Genomic DNA, 18,706 nt, shown 5'->3' on the forward strand with positions numbered 1-18,706 from the left:
AGCAACGTGTGTTCTCAAAATACAATCTGATGAACCCTGTTGACGACTGAAACTTATAAATGACAGACTGCCAAACGCTGCCATTTTGATGTGTGTGGGTCTTTTGTTCTTAAAGGAGTTGTTCATTTGAATGCCTCAGTATTTATAGTGGTATCAGTTAAAGCAAGGAGGTGGGCCATTCAGATCTCCCTTTAAGAGAGAAATTCCATCAGCCGTGAGGAGTGCAGTTAACAGCCTCCAGCAGCAGTGCCTTCAGAATCTGCCCCAGTGTTTGTGCTGAGGCCTGGGAGCTCTCTCTCAGCCAAGGTCTGACCATGCAGGGGCCTTAGGGGTTGCACATTTCTTCCCTACCCAGGACTCCTCTCACAGGGAATCAATGCTCTGGAGCTCTCTGTTGGTCAGACCAAGGCTGTCAGATGTACGACACTGCTGGAAGTTCCTCCCCTGCCCCACTTGTGCTACGTTCTCTTTCTCTTTGATAGGCATAACCACCTAATAGACCTTTGGCACTCCGAACTCCATCTCAGTACCTGCCTCTCAGGGGACCCAACTGACACACATCATTTAGATGTTGCTACCAAAATGGGAAGAGGGAAAACTTCTATGCTACACTTTGAGCCAATGGTCAGTGAGCTATAAACACTTCTTGGAAACCTTGACTATCAACACTAACAACTCAGTTTGTATATTGTTTTGTGATTGCCCAAAATGGTGTATCTGTTCTGAATGGGCAGTAGCAAAATCCCCTTGGTGTTCCAAGCCAGTAACTATAACCATCTCCTGGAACCCTTAGAATTAATTCTCACACGGCTAGTAAGAATCCCAAAAGAGGATTAGCTTTATTCTCTGTCAGGCAATGTAGAAATTGGTTAGAAAAAGACTTTCATCTAACAGCAAGATGGGCTGCTTTGAAAGATATTAACTGCCACTTCCCCATGAGATTTGGGGGATTAAGCTGATTAAAGGAAAAGCTCTTACAGGAAAGTAGATCAATGTAAACTCACTAATTTGAACCAATTGGTTACTTTCAAATAATGTTTTTCAGTTGTTCTGCCTCTATGGACAGGAAAGCATGCATCTCTTGCATCTGGGTTAAACATTCTACTTTAAAGTATTTCCCCACTCCAAGCACTTCTCTGCCTGCCGAGGAAAGAATGGAATCTGTTAAGCCCTTCCCAATAGGAGGAAGATGGAAGGACTGCTGTTTCCCTCTGTGATAAACAATGTGAAAACATAAGGTAAACTCAGAAAGGAAAACAAAACAAAAAAAAATTAACACCATGAAAAAATACAAAAGCCTGAAATACTGGATTCTTTCCTTTTACTTGGTCCATCCTGAGAATCTCTGAACTTCCTCCACAGGTTGAATCTCACGGCCAGTCACGTCAGCTTGAGTCCATGACCCAATACACAAGCTCCCTTTACCCCTTGGCTGGAGGCTGGCCATTGATGCTGTAACAATCCCCACCTGTTCTACCCCCACTCTTTTGCTTGCTTTGTTCTAGTCCCAGGTTATACAAACAGGATTTAGAAAGTCAGAGAAACACTATACCTACTTTACATTCTGAGGTCCTCCTATTCAAAGGCACACTGCCAACAAGAAAGGGCCATTTAAAGTGAATCCAACAAACAATCAACAAAACTAAAAGGCAACCTTTGGAATGGGAAAAGATATTTGCAAATGACATATCTGATGATAAAGGGTTAGTATCCAAAATCTATAAAGAATTCATCAAACTCAACACCCAAATAATCCAGTTAAGAAATGGACAGAAGACATGAATAGACATCTTTCCAAAGAAGGTATCCAGATGGCTAACAGACACATGAAAAGATGCTCAACATCACTCATCATCAGGGAGATATACATCAAAACCACAATGAGATACCACCTCACACCTGTCAAAATGGCTAAAATTAACACAGGAAACAACAGATGTTGGCAAGGATGTAGAGAAAGGGGAACGCTCTTACACCATTGGTGGGAATGCAAACTGGTACAGCCACTCTGAAAAACAGTATGGAGGTTCCTCAAAAAGCTGAAAATAGAACTACCTTATGATACAGCAATTGCACTATTAGATATTTACCCAAAGGATACAAAAATACTGATTCAAGGGGATATATGCACCCTGATGTTTATAGCAGCATTATCAACAATAACCACATTACAGAAAGAGCCCAAATGTACACTGTCCAATGAATGGATAAAAAAGTTGTGATACACACACACACACACACACACACACAATGGGATATTAGCCATCAGAAAGAATGAAATCTTGCTTTTTGCAATGACATGGGATAGAGCTAGAGTGTATTATGCTAAGTGAAATATGCCAGTCAGGGAAAGACAAATACCATATGATTTCATTCACATGCGGAATTTAAGAAATGAAACAGATGAACATGGGGCAAAAAAAAAAAGAGCTAAGTGAACCATAAAACTGACTCAACTATAGAGAATAAACTGAAGGTTGTTGGGGGGGATGTAGGGGGACTGCGTTAAATGGGGATTAAGGAAGGCACTTGTGATGAGCACTGGGTATTGTACGTAAGTGATAAATCACAAAAGTCTACTCAAACTAATATTACACTATATGTTAACTAAAACTTAAATAAAAATTTTAAAAAGGAAAAAAATTTAAAAAATAAAGTGAATCCACTTAAAATGGAATGTAAATTTCATAGCAAATAGGTCAACCAAGATTTTACTTTGAGAAATGAAGTAAAATTCATGAAAATAAAATCTATTTTATTTTCTATTTAATCAGATTCAGGTTATAAGTGAAACTATGTTCTAATTCTTAGAACTGAAAATGAATGAGGTGTTGATTGGGAGTGTTGTATAATTTTCTCCAAAACTGCATGGTAGTAGTATATGAGAATTTTACAGAAAATGCACAATTATTTGAGGGCTTCAGCATTTCCCCAAGGGTCTCTCACATTCCTTTGAAATTCCTCTCTTTCCTTTTTGAAGCACCTATCATGTCACCATCTCTGCTGATTTTCCTTTTTCCAATTGTTAAAAGGTCTTACCAACTCCTCTTTGGCAATGGTTTTGGCATGTTTTGAGAAGAGCTCTGACATCACTTTCATTGGCCTCATGAAATCTTGCATATTGTATTTCATGTACAATTTCACTTGGCAACTGACTTGCATTGGTCTGGTACTCTTCTTTTATCACACTAGTTTGGTGAGGAAGGCACTAATGGCATGAGACAGGAATATTTGAGAAGGCACTAATTTTTTAATTGGTTAATTCATTACTAAATGATTTCTTGTCATGATGAACTTATCTTTCTTCTTATAACCCCCAAACTGCTGGAAGCCAGTTAATAAAATCCCAGGTAGTCAGAACCTTTGGTACTTAAATTCAGTTGGTCCTTAAAGATGCTGTACATTCTTTCAGACCTACGTTTTAAATTGGAAAATCTTTATCAATAAGTAATCTGAAGCCTAGAGATACTGAGTCATCCCAAGGTCCGTGGCAGAGCCAAGGCTAAAGCCAAAGTTAGCCTGGTCCACGGCTTTATTCTTCAGCCTGCCTTATTGATCCCCTGTGTAAAATGAATTAAAGCAGAGAACACTAGGAGTGAAAATAGAAAATATATTTCTGTTCTTGCCCATGATGAAAATTCACTGTGGCCCTGGGCAAGTCACTTAACTTTTCTGGCTTTCAGTTTTCTCTGAAGTCTTATAGAACAGAAGATAGCTTGGGTTACTGGTTTGGGGTCTCAAGGACACCAGAATTTTGCTACCACCCATTCAGGAAAGAGATATACCAATTTGGGCAGCACTACACAATACATGAACTGAGTCATTGATATTAAATGATCAAGGTCCCCAGGAAGTGACTGCAGTTCACTGATCATTGGCTCAAAGAACAGGAGGTCCTGTCATTGTTCTGTTCTCATTCCCTGGGATCTCTCACCCAAATCCCAATGACATTCTGTCTTGTCAAGTATGACCATGGCTTTCTTGTTAAGAAACTATATCAGATATATGTCTCTGTCACGTGCACACACACCTCCATCCCAGTCTTGCATTCTTTTCTCTGTGCCTCATACTTTAGAAGTATAAGCTTCCTACTTTCAAAGGCTGTCCTTCCACCTGGCTGTTAATCCATGAGGGCCGGCTTGCTCAGTTTTCTCCTGTTCTTTCCCCATCATCAGTATCCTCGATCTCTTCCTTTACACTGACTCAAGGAGTCATGGTACCTGAGAAGTCACCTAACTAGAACTAACAGTGGATGCTTGAAAAAGCAGCTCTCTGAAAAACAGGAGTCTCTTCTTTAATTCATGGGTACCTCACTAACACCTACAAGCACTCTCTCTTCTGTTTCTAAAAGGAGGCACAGATGTCCAGTGATCTATAAAAATCTTCATGTGATACTGTATTCAATCTAATGATCATCTTCTTTCTTTCTATACACTGCAAACTTCTTAAGCAAATCGTCTGTGTCTACTATGTCTTCTTGCCCACCACCCACTTGTTACCTCCCACCCCCTTAGAATTCCTTGTGGGGATCACTCTATGAAAATTTCTCACTGGAAGTCACCAACTCACTTGTAATGTGACATCAGAGCATCAAGGAATTTTTAAAATGTTAATAAAAATAAAAAGAAATTTTAGAGCTGGAAGATACTGTGGGTATTTATTCCAATTCTCTCATTTCACAGATGAACACATGTACAGTTCATGTGACTAGTATTCTCATTGGCCTTGATCTCCCTTGCAGTATTTGATATTGTGAATTCCTTTTTTTCTGAACAACATAGGTTAAATAAATAAAGTATTGTCAATCTGATTTTTTTCTGATTGGTTCAAAAAAGAGGCCTGAGAAACATTCCTGAGGATAAGCTACATTAGGCATGCATGAGACAAGGTGACTTATCACGTGTTTGTTTCAATTCAGATTCTTGGGTGAGACCCCTATCACCCCTCACCTCCCCCTCTAACCATTGATGTGTTAATTTACTTTCAAGCTGTTTTCATAATCATCAGAGGCTTTATTTATTTCTGAAAAAATTCAATATAAATGTGCTTTGTCTCTCTTCTCTGCTGGAGTTCCATTGCTTATACCTTAGAACAAATATCTTGTTCTTCTACCACAAGATATTCATTTGGTTATAGGATGACTCTACTAACTAATATGCCTTAACATCAAACATTTTTCTCCCTTTTCTGAAATGAAGTTGCATCATTTTTTATTGCCAAGAAGTTCTCAGATGTAGAAACAAGAAGGAGCAAGTCATCACTGCCCACCAGAACAGGGACAGGGTGTTCATTTGAAGAAGGAAAACTAACCTCTCTTCCCACTCTGCTTAAAGGAAAATAGCCTGGATCCATTCTCAAGTGGTTTGGAAATCTACTGGCTATTTTCAAAGTGCTTAAGATACTGGCCCAGGGAACCATATCCTGACCATGGTTAGAAATGATGCTTGCCCATTTTAGACTTGTTTGTAGCACCAAGACTCTCCAGGTACAAAAAGAGCCAGCAAAATACAGTTTTAATGACACGGTTAGCTTTTCATGCAAATGCAATGGAATTGCCTTAACTGAAATCTCAAAGCCATTAGGGGCATTTTTGAAGAAAATATATCATTCAATCTTACTCCTTTTGCAGCAGGCAGCAATCAATAGTCTCACTACTTTTTAATTACTAAAAAGAGAAGCCCCATAAACTTATGGAAGCAGCTGTTGTGATATTTGATATTGGTAAGAGTAAGCAAAAGTTTCATTATTTGATATTTATACAAATAAAGTATATATCTATAAGTATATTTACTTAAGATATAAGTATCTATAAATATTTATCTATGATAAATATATATTTATGGATATAAGTAGTTTTTAGATAGATATATAAGATATATTTATATATGATGGAACAACTACTTTATTTCACCTTTTTGTGTGAGAAAAAGTAGGCCAGATGATAAAAATAAGCAATGATCCTAGTTGTACATGCAGTTATTTTCAGAATAAGGCAAAATTTCATCATCTTACCCAAACCTTTGAAGGACAGGTAGAAATCAAGTTAAAAAGAAAAAGAGAAGAGTCATAAGTCAATATGTCCAGTATGGGCCACTCAAAGTCCAGTCTCCTACATTCTATGCCTGAAATAGAACTCCCAAACTCTAGCTGTGAGGGATAGCATGTCGGGGTGGGCAAGTTATGGTAGGGGGATTAGTGAGGATATGTGGGCTCAAGAGAAGAGGGAATTTAAATAAGCAGTATTCTGGCATTCAGAATATTTGTTCCTGATTTTGAGAGAAAGAAAACAGAATGATACTCTATTATACTGAAATTAGTAAACAAGTAAACAAACTACCTGCCTGGGGTGAATGCCTTTACAAAAGTGAATTCCAAATGAAGACCTAGAATAAATCACAGAGGTCTACTATAAGATAAATCAGCACACTTACAGCATACCAGGTATAGAGCACAGCCCTGGGCATTTAGAAGGAGAATGAGACATGGTCTCAGCCCCGTTGGATCTCCGTCTTGAGTGAAGGGCGACAAGGAAATGAATGATTAATGAACAACAGCATCAGAAGAGTGCATCAGGAAAATGTCATGTGACAGCTACTGAGAGTAGGGGACTCCAACATCTAATTAAATGTTCGAATGGGATGAGGGGGACACAATTTGAAATACATGCAATCATATGGCCAGGAACAGGAAAGGCGGTCAAGCCCCATGAATAATTCATGACTGAGAGATATAAAGCTCTGTTTCTTCTGTACTTTGTGGCAGCAGCTTTCACCTATTTTGTGAAGCACCCAACTTATTTCTGGAAGATATTATAGATGTAACGTGTAAGGACAGGGTTTTGACCCTTTTAAATAAAGTGCTGACTTCGCAAACTGTGCTTTTAACGTAAGGTAGTATTCTGGGGAAGAGAGGTGATTTAAGAGACTTGCACACAAAGAATTCCTTCAGTGCTTCATGGTGGCTCCTGAATTGACGGAATGGGATGTGTTCACATGGCTCCTTAATACTAACTTAAAATATTCACTGCTTTCCCAAGGTGTTTGCCCTTCAGCAGTAGACAGGAGATAAAACACCCTTATATGTCCTTGAGATTAGAACAAGAACAATTTGGCGGACTAACATCTTGATTAATGGAAATATTCTAGTTCATGATCACCAGAAAATTCTCTTTATTTTGTTTTGTTCAATTATTATAGTCACTGAAAAATATTTTACTATCATCTGATGGTTTATAATCCGGTACTGCTTCAAGTTAAATCCTGTGATTGCACAGCACTGCAGGAAACAAATTAGGAGACTAAACTGGAACATAGGTGACCCAGAGCACTCCCTGGAGGCTATTTTGGGAAATAATCCCCAACATTTCCTTATTTGATTAGCACACACTGCTGTGCAGGAAAGTTAGAGTTAACAGACTATTCCATCTCATTACATACATTTTACTACATATATATTTCAATTAAAAAGTGATCTAAAAATGTTAGGTAATTAAAATACTACTTCTTTATTTCTCAGAATTTTAGAACATTTGGAATTGTTTCTAGCTGGCCATTCTTACATGCCACTCAAAAATGGAAGGTATTCAGAATCCTTTCTTCAACCAATTTTTAGTAAATATTTCAATGAATGCTTCATACAACATTTCATCCTAACTACTTAATATATAACTCAAAGATCATGATATAATGTATTAGCAACCAACAAATCAAATTAAATATTTATTTCCTGACGACTCTATTTAAGGCACGGGTTGGGGCTGTGTGGGATATAAAGCAGTCTAAGACACCAGGGTGTGTGAAAATTAGGTGTGGGTTTGTATGCAGTCCATTCAAAAAAAGGAAGTTAAGACAGCTAAATTGGGTTGGGTGCAAGTTGCTCTAAGAGATGTGGAGTTTGTTATGAATTTGAGGTTGGGTACCTCACCTGACACTGATATGAGAAGTCCCTGATGGTGGCTGGGCACAACTGTCCAGGGCCCTTGGACAGAATTAATTACCATGTCGGAACAGTCTTCAATGTGCACTTACCTTCTTTGGTGGTCCCATGGATGGAGGAATGATTTTTTTTTTCTTTCTACTTCTCCTTCTCTTGAACAGTTGTTCCCTCCCTACACTGCCCTGCAACCGCTTGACCACTTCTTCTCTTTGTGCCTTACTTATCAAGAGTCACCGTGCCACACATCCCCATCCTGCCCTCAACCAGGCTCCTAGTCACTGCTTGCATTTTCAGTCTATTTACTTGAGCTCTGATTTTCCTTATATATATTTAACTCCTCTATTTCCAATTCTTGGACATTTAGCATTCCCCAAGCATTTGTTTTATTATCTGCTGTGGACAAAGGCAGATAATAACAACTGCACAATTCTGTTTCTATAAATTCTGTCTGAGTAAATGATTCAGTGGCTGGAATTCCCCCACTTCTGAAAGCTACTGAGTCACTGCCATCTTTGTCTTCTTTGACCAGACTATTCTGTGTCATAAGGAAAGACACACGTGGGCTGTAAAGTCTCAGTTGTGGTTGCACCAAACTGCATGGGAAATTCTAAAATTTTATTTATTCATTTAAGAAATATTTATCGATGGTTTTGCAGTGCTGGATGTTCCTGGGCTCATGACCTCATCAATATCTATGTCCCCAACAGCCACACTGTGCCTTTCACACAGCAGTCTCATGGGAAAGTGCACTGAAGAGATTTACAAAGAATAAATGCCTCCTTGTCTATGAGGAATTTATAAAGTGTTTGCTTCCTTGTGTAAAGACATAAAACGTTAAGTAATAAAACATGATAAGATACATCCCCACAAGAAATAGGATGATTCCAGGGATGCCTCTGACACTGCGGTTCCATCTCCTTGACTACAATGCCATCCCAGAGATGACATTCAGAGGTATGGACAAGGTTCTGAGAATGAAAGGACACAGTCAAGGTGGCCTTCAACATTGGCATAGAGCCCTACACAACAGGATTCTGCAGGAAGGGTTTCTGGGATGGCGCAGGTACTGGTCTAGACTGAGAAGTAGGCAATGGTCAGGGACAAGGTGGTCCAGAGCTGAGCTGCTGAAAAGGGACTCAGCATGGACAGAGTGGTCAGTTGGCAGGAGAGATCCAGGGACCACAATAGGGAGGTGAGGGTAAGTGCTGGAGAAGAGAACCAGCCTGGTACACAGCTGTATCTTATCATAACATAAGAGAATTGAAAGAGCTGAAGTAGGTTCTTCATCTGTTACAGGATTTTCCACAAAGCATCACTCTCAAATAAGTGAGATTCTCAATCAAATATAGAATTTGCAAACCTCTGGCCCTGGCATTAGACTTTATTACAATACTCAGATTTTTTTTTTTCAAACAGATGAAATGGCCATATAGAATTTTATGATACTTTGAACAATCATATCTTTTTTAAAGATGCATTTATTTATTTGAGAGAGAGAGAGCGAGCACGAACATGAGGGGCAGAGGGAACGGAGAGAGAATCTCAAGCAGACTCCCTGCTGAGCAGAGAGCCCGACACGGGGTAATCACATGACCCTGGGATCACAACCTGAGCCAAAACCAAGAGTCGGATGCTTAACTGACTGCACCACCCAGGTGCCCCAAATAATCACATATTTTCTTCTCCTTCTCCCAGCAAAGGGTTCTCTGCAGTGATTGGGAGGGAGGAAAGAAATGCTTAAGACATAAATTCTGCGCAGAGAGCATTACTAGGATACTGCATTTGTTGTTGTTGTTGATTCGAGTCACAAAAGGAAAGAGCTTACTTAATTGGGAGCATAATCTGCCCATCTCACATACAGTATTAAGAATACCTGCATGTCTTTTGTCTAAGGTAGACAATACTTCTAGAGAACATCCAAAGGCTGAATACATGTAACACATCACTCCCTTCACTGTTTTTTTTTTTTTTTTTAACTCATCAGACTAATTCTTAATGGCCTGGCCCAGGAGTTGGCAAACTTTTTCTGTGACAAAACAGCTGGTAAATAATTTAGGATTAGCAGGTTATATATTCTGTCCCAACTAGTCAAGCCATTGTAGCAGAAAGCAGCCAAACACAGTATGTAACAAATGAGCAAGGTTGTGCTACAATAAAACTTAATTTATAAAAATAGGCAATGGGGTTGATTTGTCCTACAGGTCATAGTTTTTTGACCCCTGGTCTAACCTCTTAATCTTGAAATTATATAAAAATTATTATGTTCACATCAAAGGAAGCAAAACATTGCAAACACATTATTTTTATCCATTTCTACCCAACATTATGAAGATATTAATTGATGCAAATACATGTATTATTAAAAACATACCAAAATACGTAATAGCCAAAAGAGTTTAGATTTCATCGCTGATCTCTAAAATATATTTAACACAGACCAGCACCGAGAAAAATCTGTCAACGGATTCTAGAAAAACAAAAACAAGAATCCAGCTTCTCCAAATTTGTGAACTCTGAGACATATCTTATATCTTATCAGATATTCAGAAAAGCATATAAGCCATGCTACTTTGGTAAAGTATGTCTTGAAAACAAAATCAGAGAAGATGATGATATTCCTATACCATCTGGATGAATTTCATATCTTATTATGGAAAATGATAAAAGAATGATCTAGGCTCTTCTGTACCATTTTTTTCTTTTTAATTGCAGAAACTTTCAGAGAGTACAAATCTGCAAATAATTCTCCTACTTTGCAGGACAGAGATGCACAGAAAACCACCTTCCGAGATGTGACATGCTCTGTCTGAATAACAGCAGAACCACTGAAGGTTCAAATTTGACTCTAACCTTCCCATAGCCAAGGGGTTAGCATTTGGTGGGACATGAATGGAGATGTGGAAAGTCATCATTAGACCACAGGAAGAAGTTCTGGCAATTGTGGTATGCCCATTCATCACTGGATAATGATCTGTCAATCTGTGATTCATAGGAAAGAACTAGCCTGACATTTACTTGCATTTTACGAAATCCTGTGAGATTCTGTGAATAGTAATGGTCACTTCTCATGGCTCAGGATCAGTATTGTCACTTAGAATTTGAGGGAATAAGGCAACCTGATGCATATCCAATATTATATGCTCACTGAGTACTAAAAACAGAAGTGACTGAAACAGGATGATCTGAATCTCGTAACTGGAGAGAGCATTTTAAAATTTTATTTCAAAAGTGTCTATGATTATGATCCTTAATCTAGACTAGTTGGAGCCTATAAAATGTAATAAAAATTTCTAGCTACTTGGCCATAATGGGAATTTCCCTTTCTCTTTTAAAGATTTTATTTATTTATTTATTTGTCAGAGAGAGAGGGAACACAAGCAGGGGCAGAGGGAGAGGGAGAAGCAGCCTCCCCACTGAGCAGGGAGTCCAATGTGGGACTCGATCCCAGGACCCTGGGATCATGACCTGAGCCAAAGGCAGACACTGAACTGACTGAGCCATCCAGGTGCCCCAAGGGGATTTCCACTTTTAATAGTAATAGATTGTTTAAAATCATTAATATTTACAAAGCACTTTATAGTTATAGAACTAAAGCAGTATTTCATTTGATCCTTACCATTTCCTGGTAAGGTAGGTGGAACAGTTACTATTATTCTTATTTTCCTGATGGGGACATAGATGTAGAGAAATTAAACACCTGGTCTTCAGACACACAGGAACGGGGAGAACCATGACCCAAAGCACGTAGTCTTTCTACTGACTGCACCACGCTACTTCCCTGTCAGGATCTATGTAGATTTGCCTTTTTTGTTTATATTCTATTGTATGTCCGGCGGATGATGATGCTTACAATATGGTGTCTTGGCTGGGCCCGAATGATAAGAGGCAATCATTTTGAGATTACTCTTTTTTATGTAATAACTGCCAAAAATGTATCTCATCAACAGCTTTATGGTCTAATCCTTAAAGAAGATAGCATTGTATTGGAGGAAGAACAACTGAAGCTTAGCAAGTACTTACTGAATTGAACTGATGTCAGGAGAACATAGTCCAGAGAAATGGGGTAAATCATTGACTGAACGAATCAGTTTTCTTTGTGTAATAAGGGAGAAACTGCCCCTATCTACTTCACAATGATTTAAAAAGCTCAACTGAGAAAACAAATGTGAAATTGTTCGGGATGAAAGAGTACTTAATGCACCCAACAAATACTGAGTAGCCATTGTGGGCAAGGCATTGTGATGCATGGTACAATGATATTGGGCACAATCTACTCTCTGCCAATTGAGTTACAGCTTTGTAAAATAGGGGAAATTGTTAGGAATTTCAGGGATTACACAGAAATGGAGTTGAGGAAAGACAGATGCAGATCAATGAAAATGGTAACAGCTTACAACGATGGGCTTAACCTCAAAAATGATAAAATCACTGATTGTCCAACCATAACATAAAGGCTAAAATACATAGACTTCTGAGTAGATGCAGTAATGTGAAACACATATCCAATTTCAAAGATTTGGTGTGCAAAAAAAGAATGCAAATATTTTGATATTGATTACATGTTAAAATGATATTATTTGGGGTACACGGAGTTAAATAAAACATGTTATACCAAAAGATGTCACCTCTTTCTTCTTACTTTTTTAATGTGGCTACTAGAAAGTTTAAAATTACTGTGAAGCCTGAGTTATATTTCTGTTGGACAGTGATATTCTAGAAGGATGTATTGCGGCCAAAGGTAAAATCTGGGCAGTGTATGATTCTGAAAAGGCTAATCATGGTGGATGCTGTCTTGGTGAGACACGGACTGAAGACACAAGAAAGAATGAGCCAAGTGTTATTAAACCCACAAATTACAAAAATTCTGATGGCTCATGTGGGAACACAAGTATAGTCAGGAGGAACCTGGAAGATATTGCTGAGGATTCGAAAATAAATAGACTGAAAACTAAACGAAGTAGAGGGCACACAGAATAATTTTGTTTCTTCTCTCCCCAGAAGCACAAGTATTTGAAGGAGAATGAAGTTTATAAAATGCTTGTTAGAACTGAAGTCCAATCTACCTCCAGCACCTTCCCTCCAGTAGCCACTGACTGTTTCACACAAGAGTCTCTATGTAGTATAATGCTCTATTTAGCTGACAAAGCTTCTTAGTACACTCAGCCACAGTATTTAACACTGATAATCCAGTTATCTTATTTACCTCCAGAAAATGTTCAGAAAATAATTTATAATCTCTAGGCCCCCTCAAATTATAAACCAGAAAATTATAAACCTATCAGTGTTCAACTGCAAGTGCCCCAAGAAGCAACGAATTCTCAGTACCCAGCCCCTTACTGGTTGGTTACACAGTAAGTACCCAAAAAATACTCACTAAACACATTTTTTAAGATGGTGGTATACTGAAGGTAAAAGTCGACACTTAAAACAATACAGAAAAGGCAAAGACTAGAAATTTTAGGCTGATAAGTTCACGGTTGCAGATAGATAATCAGATGGGGGTGAGTGCCTAGAAATGAAGAACCAGAAGCCAATAAAGGTCTCCTAAAATCAAGTCATGCCGGTGGGCCTCATATTTTTTTTCACCCTGCTTCTACATGTGCAGAGGATACCGTAAACAAGAGAGTAAATTCTGACTTTCACAAGAGTAAATTTCGACTTTCACAAGACCTTTGACAAAGTCTTTGATTACACCTTAAAAAAATGTGGGGACATATAATGTATTATTTGTTTCAGAGGTACAGGTCTGTGATTCAACAGTCTTACACAATTCACAGCACTCACCATAGCACATACCCTCCCCAATGTCCATCACCCAGCCACCCCATCCCTCCCACCCCCCACCACTCCAGCAACCCTCAGTTGGCTTCCTGAGGGGGGAAAAAAAAGACAGTAGGAAGGCAAAAATGAAGTGGGGGGGATCGGAGGGGGAGACGAACCATGAGAGACTATGGACTCTGAGAAACAAACTGAGGGTTCTAGAGGGGAGGAAGGTAGGGGGATGGGTTAGCCTGGTGATGAGGGCACGTACTGCATGGAGCACTGGGTGTTATGCACAAACAATGAATCATGGAACACTACATCAAAAACTAATGATGTGATGTATGGTGATTAACATAACATAATAAAATAAAATAAAAAAACAAAGAAAAACAATATGGGACTTGGAATCAGGAATGGTAACAAGTCCAGGGAATAATGAAGGCAAAGACCAAGGTGTAATTTAATATACAGCATTGTGTCTGAATAAACTAATGTATAGTGTATATTTATAAATAAAATTATTTACCTATAAAAAAAACCCAACAAAACAAAACAAAAAAAAATGTGGGGAAATAGGCATGATGACAGAGCAGTTATGAGACAGTAATAAGTAAAATCATAAAGACAGACTGGTGGTTGAAAGACTGAGGCCAACCCAAAGAGATTCTTCAGTAGTGTACGAGGAGTCCCTCTGGGTCAACTTTTTTCTTCAGTGAGTTGGGGGAAGCATTAAAGGCATATGCTTATGTAGCAGAAAGGTGGGAGGGATAAGTATGGTGCTGGATGTAGTTCAGAAGACCCTAACTGGGCTAGAATATTTGAAAACAGCATTATGAATAAATGCAGTCTGTATAATTAGGTATACAAATAAATCATAATAGAAACAAAAATACATAAAAATGAGATAAATTTAGGATGAGGAAGATCTAGTCTGGCAGGAGCTCAGATGTTTATCAGATCACCGACAGTACAATGTCACGGTTGCTTACAGCTAATGCAATGGCAAGCTGCATTAAAGAAATGTTTAGTTCTAGGGGTGCCTGGCGGGCTCAGTCGGTTAAGCTTCTGCCTTTGGCTCAGGTCATGATCCCAGGGTCCTGGGATCAAGTCCTGAATCGGGCTCCTTGCTCAGTGGGGAGTCTGCTTTTCCCTCTCCCTCTCCCCCTGCTTGCGCTCTCTCTCTGTCAAATAAATAAATAAAATCTTAGAAAAAAAGAAATGCAGTTCTAAATAAAACTTGTTTTTAGTTCTCTTCTACTTTGTACCAGGCAGTCCACATTTGGAACACCACGACCAGGAATTCTCAGGAACAAACAAAGGAGAGCAAACAACAGGCAGGAATAATCGAAGGGATTAAAGATGCTTTCCGATGAAGAGAAAGCCTACAGATGATACGTTAGAGACCTTCACGTTCTTAAGAATTTTCAGTTTGAAGTGACAGGGTACACTTACTCTGTTCCCAGAAGCCACTTTTTTGAGGAGGGAAGGGAGTCACAAATCTCCTTGAGAATCTGCTAAAGCCATGCACCGTCCCCTCCAGGAAAAAATACACACACAAATATGCTTTTTATACTGTTTCAGGGGTTTCTAAACAGATTAAGGACCTTTAGTTTATAAGTTATAAAGACCCAGCTTTCTGTTTCGTTTAAGAAATCATTTCTCCTTCAACCTCTGAAGCAATACTCCTGGACTAGGGAAATAGAATTCTTATCCTGGGCAGAGGGGATGGGAGAAGAGTCTGGAGCTGGTGACCTGTAGTCCCTCCCAATTCTAGGATTTCCTAATCTAAAAGGAATTTTTAAAAATAATTTCACAGTATTAAGGAAAACACTGAAAACACTATTTGCTACTGTTATTCACACTGTAATTTTAAACATTAATGATACCCATTACACTCAAGGAATTGGAAACAAAGGTCATCCAGGCACCAATCCAACTTCTGAGACATATCTGAAAAAGATTTCATTCACTAGATGTACCACTACAATGGGATCAAGTATATAAATTATTTCTTGTATTACAAACAATAAAATATTTCTCTCTGCAAGTTGCCTCTTGAAAAACTTGGTCTCATGTAGGGGCATGGTAGTAGAAGTCTTACGACATTTGCAATGGAAAGTCTTGCTTTGTATTTGGTTATAAGGATTTTTCTAAGTGGCTAGTTTCTGACATCATCACAGGACATACCTATGAGTTATCTTATTAGTAGCATTGCCTAATTTCTATATTCTGCAGTCTACGTTCTAGGCAACTCATTGCTGTCTAAACCTAAAGAGCTTTTTTACACATTAGCTGAAGGGGGGGATAAGGGGTACATCTAATTTTAATTCTACCCTTAAAGGGAAGTACGCAAATCAAAGTACTTGAGAGTGATGATTATTTCTTTAAAAGTCAGATTCCCAGAAATCCTAGGTAAGAAAACTTTCTATTATTCTCTGGAGAAATATGTCCTGGACTTTGCTCACATTACTTCTATTTAAATTCTTACCACTAAGTTCTGTTAATAATCTTGAAAGACACACAATCCTGAATAATTACAGATACATTATATGCAAAATTATATGTATTTCCTACCTACAAGCATATAAAACTATACTGAGGTATTATAAATGCTTGTTGCTAACACACAATGTTGCTTCTTGAAATAATTTTCATAATAAGTCAGTGTCCAAAAGGGCTGAGATCCTCAAAGAGAAGGTGTGTGTGTGTGTTAGTAATTTGTTTATGGAACTCCAGTGATAGACATACTCCTTTAAAAATCCCAACTCTATAATGGTTATTTTTCTACTGGGGCAAGTTATTATTGCATCCCTTCATTTCTCAGCTTTTTCCAATTTCCATTGCTTTAATTTCCATTCAAATCGATTTCTTAGAATTGAAAAAAATACATCAGTGGTAGACTTTAAGTGATACAGAGGGCTCATTTCTTTTCTAGTTCAAGTAATAGCCTTCCAGAAAAAAATATTAATGACACTGGACCTATTTTCTATAGAAAGGATTGTCAAATTCCATCAAAATTGGTCATATTATTTCCTTAGCTCTTAACAAAATAAAAGACATCCAGACATTAAGAGGCCATAGGGAATTTCAGGGGTTAATTTCAGGTTATACTTTCCATCTGTTTTAGCTATAAATACAGCTGATGAGGAGAATTACATAGGACATGGTACCCAAACTTCAATGTGGAGCAGAACCACCAGGAAGGCTTATCAAAACACAGACTGCCAGGACCCAACTCCAGTGTTTGTGATTCAGGAGGTCTGGTGGGGAGGGCCCAGGAAGTTGCACTGCTAACAAGTTCCTTGTTGATGCTGTTGCTACCAGTCTAGGGGCAAGGCTTTTGTACACCCCTGGTACAGGAGGGATCCCTGACATATAACTGGTTGCAACACCATGTTTCCTTTATTTATTCAAACTTTCATGGTTAAGGGTTTCTGATTCATACTCTAGACTGGACCCCAAAATAGTGGACGGCTTTCTGTGGTCTCAGGACCTCTGTCAGGCACATCCTTCTCTAACTACCCTACAGAAAAGATTAGTAAAGAGTACAGTATTTCTGGAAGAAGAAACCAAAGCCATTTCTTGAGTCTCTCCCCCACTTTCTTTAAACCTCTTACTAAATATTTGGAATGAAATTCAAAAGCAAAATAGCTCGTAAAGCTTATCCGGAATGGGTGACTCTATTGGAAAGAAGACTGGCATACTCACCAGAGAGGAAATATACCCAGTCGTGTGGTGATAAAAACCATGGCAAACATAACAAACAGAAGATCACAAATTTTCTGAAACTTGGCATAATTTGCCATTTTGGCAGCCTATAAAAGGAAGGAATGTGATATATTAATTTAGTTAAACTGGTAAATGAAAAACTTCTTTCAAAATGCATGTGTCTCCTATAAGATATAACTTACCAGATGCATAAAACTGCCTGCTACTTTTGAAATGTCATGCATCATGCATCAGTATTTATAAATTACCCATAAGTTGAGTGAAATGCAACACTAGCTATAAGCAAAACTATGGACTGTCACAGATTTAATAAAACATTCAGCAACCTGAAAAATTCAATTATATGGTTGATCTCAGGAAAACAAAAATAAGAAAATTCCTGCATTATAGATGATATTAGCAAGGCAAAGACACCAACACAGGAATTTGGCATAATAGGCCAAAGTAGAAAGTGCTAGGTAATCCTTTAAAACTCTAATGAGCCCCAAACACTAAGGCCACAAACTTCATACAGATTATATGAAGCCTTTCTGCATTGTTTTCTTCTTTCTACTTAGAATGAAAGGTTCTCCTTAAATAGGCATTGAGGAATATTCTGGAGAGACAGTTTCTTGGCTTATTCTCATAAATTTAGAAATAAAGAACACATCAAGATCATGTTATTTCAATGAATCCATTTAGGTATAATTTTCAAAGTTACATTAATGGATCATTTTCTAGATGAAAGTCACTAATGTTCCAAGTGTCTGTAAGAATTACTCTAATAATTCATGATAGTAATTTAAGTGACCATTTTTTATATTATAAATTAGGGAAGAGATTACCTCCCTTTTCCTACCATCTACACACTTTTTAACAGATGATTCTAAAGTAACAATAGGTGACACTGAAAAGATAATTTTGCTTGATCACCTCTTTTTACATTTTCACATAGAATTCACATGCACCCACACACAGGGTTATAAACTGAAGATGTCTTGCTGAATTCATAACATTACTTTCTACTTCTTAGAAAGTTAAATTAGCTGAGTCAAACCTGAAAGGACTGTTGACAGTATCCATAGAAGCTACCATTTTGTAGCTTTAAGTAAAACACAGAGCGATGAGAGAAATGAATTACTAAGAAAAAATATCCATTAACTGAACAGAAACCAGGATTATGAACTTTTCATTTCATGAATACTTTGGGTGTGACATCACGAATTATTACTAAGAAAGAAAAAAAGCATCTTCTGCCTCCTTCTGCCTAGGTAAACCATTTTTCTCTTCTATTCATTCA

At 38.1% G+C, this 18,706-nt stretch overlaps 1 protein-coding gene across 2 annotated transcripts in view; it reads right to left on the reverse strand.

Annotated features, from left to right (window-relative positions):
* CERS6 (ceramide synthase 6) overlaps positions 1–18,706 on the reverse strand; it is a 315,522-nt gene that overhangs the window by 39,937 nt on the left and 256,879 nt on the right. For both annotated transcript variants that reach the window (XM_088021650.1, XM_028122522.2), the window contains exon 8: positions 17,407–17,513. In XM_088021650.1, coding sequence (XP_087877776.1) covers positions 17,407–17,513 — 107 coding nt within the window. The remainder of the gene's footprint in view (positions 1–17,406; positions 17,514–18,706) is intronic.

This window comes from Eumetopias jubatus, unplaced genomic scaffold (genome assembly GCF_037043125.1).
Source record: "Eumetopias jubatus isolate StellerSeaLion01/CBP00866 unplaced genomic scaffold, mEumJub1_p1.0 scaffold_3, whole genome shotgun sequence".
NCBI lineage: Eukaryota > Metazoa > Chordata > Mammalia > Carnivora > Otariidae > Eumetopias > Eumetopias jubatus.